This window comes from Octopus bimaculoides, chromosome 7 (genome assembly GCF_001194135.2).
Source record: "Octopus bimaculoides isolate UCB-OBI-ISO-001 chromosome 7, ASM119413v2, whole genome shotgun sequence".
Lineage (NCBI taxonomy): Eukaryota > Metazoa > Mollusca > Cephalopoda > Octopoda > Octopodidae > Octopus > Octopus bimaculoides.
Window position 1 is genome coordinate 15,532,312 of NC_068987.1, and position 2,196 is coordinate 15,534,507.

General features: G+C 38.7%; 1 protein-coding gene across 1 annotated transcript in view; it reads left to right on the forward strand.

Annotated features, from left to right (window-relative positions):
• The window catches only part of LOC106873373 (uncharacterized), a gene marked incomplete at both ends in the record, with an annotated part of 118,917 nt that overhangs the window by 105,217 nt on the left and 11,504 nt on the right, over window positions 1-2,196 (forward strand). The window contains one exon of the mRNA XM_014920704.2: window positions 384-536. Coding sequence (XP_014776190.2) covers window positions 384-536 — 153 coding nt within the window. The remainder of the gene's footprint in view (window positions 1-383; window positions 537-2,196) is intronic.

Here is a 2,196-nt window from a genome sequence, read left to right on the forward strand (position 1 = left end):
AGATAAGGGATCGGGGGACCCTGTCAAAGGCTTTCTCCATGTCAACGAAAGCCAGGTACAGAGGGTTATCCTTAGCTAGGTATTTCTCCTGCAACTGTCTCACTAGAAATAAGGCATCAGTAGTGCTTTTACCTGGCACGAACCCAAACTGCATCTCATCTAAATTGGTTCGCTCCCTAATTAGTTGGGCTATGACCCTCTCTGTAACTTTCATAACCTGATCTAACAGCTTGATGCCTCTGTAATTATTTGTATCTAAAGCGTCCCCTTTACCTTTGTAGCAGTTGACTATGATGCTGCTACACCTCAGTGAAAGAGATGTTTTTTTTTTTAATCTATAGATCACCATGCTAATCTTGTGTTTTACCATTCTCTCATTTCAGTGCTTACCACAGACATTTTACGAGCTGCAAACTCTTCATATAATATTCATTGGTGTCAATGTAGTGATGTGGATATGCCTGTTTCATGCCAGTCGCACTGAGCCTGGTTTCTTGGAAAGGAATGTCCCGGAATACCACCAAGCTATTAAACAGGTTAGATTTCATCATTTTCTCTGTGTGTAGGTGTGTGTGTGTGTGTTGTCTTTATCTTTTATCTTTTACTTATTTCAGTTGTTGGACTGTGGCCATGCTGGGGCCCTACTTTGAAGGATTTAGTCAAACAAATCAACCCTAGGACTTAATTTTTTAAGTCTGGTATTTATTCTATCAATATCTTTCATCAAACTGCTAAGTTAGGAGACATAAACACATCAGCTCTGGTTGTCAAACAGTGGAGACTTATTTCAATTTCCAGCCACCAAATCTACTCACAAGCTTTTGGGGCCAAAGGAGGAGACACTTGCTCTAGGTACCACACTCTCGGATTGAACCTAAAACTACATGATTAGAAACCAAACTTCTTAACCTCACAGCCATGCCTGTGCTTTGTTTCTTATCAATTCTGCAGGATTAATTTAAAAAAAAGATAAGATATTGAATGAAGTATACCAGATTTGTGTAACAGAAGCAGTGAATAGATGTTAACTGTGAAAGTTGTCAAGATCTAGCACTGTTACAAAGGGAAAAATTTACAGACCTATCCAACCCTTACCAATCAAATTAGATGAATAATGATATAATGAAAATTAATTTCATTTCTATTTTTACTTCAAATTCTCTCATCTACTATTTTAATAACATCGTTTCTCATTGAATCATAGTCATAGAATGCAAAAATGGGGTAAAAAAGAAAAAAAGCTAGGCAAACCTTCATATCTTTGTCATTTTATATATATTTATATTTCTTATCTTTTCACCCAATTCTTTTGCCTGTCAGGCAAAACTGTTCTTTTAATCAAGAAGCAAAATGAATGCCACAATGTTGTATCAATTATGAAACTTCATTCATCAAGTTTGGTTTTGAATGAGAGAGAGCAGGAGAGAGAGAGAGAGAGAGAGAGAGAGAGAGAGAAAGAGAGAGAGAGAGAGAGAGTGGTGGGGACAGAAGGTGTGGGGGAGAGGAACACCTGAAAGATGTATGAAATATAAGTAGAATTATAAGCATTCATTATTCAATGAAGAAGTGAAGGGTGGAGGAGAAAATCAATAAAAATTTAGTTTGTTATTTTGATAGTGCATGCTTCATGAATACATGTTCATATACAAGTTATACATTTTTGTGTCTATTCATGTTTTGCATCAGAATATGCATACACACACACACACACACACACACATATATTTATATATACATACATACACACACACTCACATACATGTATATAATACACACACACACACACACACACATGCATATATTGAGATATGTGGTCCTTTGTTGTACTCAAGAAGGCCCATCCTCCGCAGCAGGAGTGTTAAGACCGGACCTTCTGGTGGTGTAAAGCACTTGCGGCAGTGCCACGAAAAAGCACCCAGCACACTCTGTAAAGTGGTTGGCGTTAGGAAGGACATCCAGCCATAGAAACCATACCAAATCAGACTGGACTCTGGTGCAGCAACCCGTCCCCGCCCAAGCTTGCTAGCTCTGGTCAAACCATCCAAACTATGCCAGATGTTAAATGATGATGATGACGACGACGATGACGACGACATATCTCACTATTGACCAAACTATCAGATGTTGTAAAAGCCTGCTGGTCATGGTGCCGTTCCTCACATTGTTTTAGTTTCCAAATGATGCCACCCTGCTGGC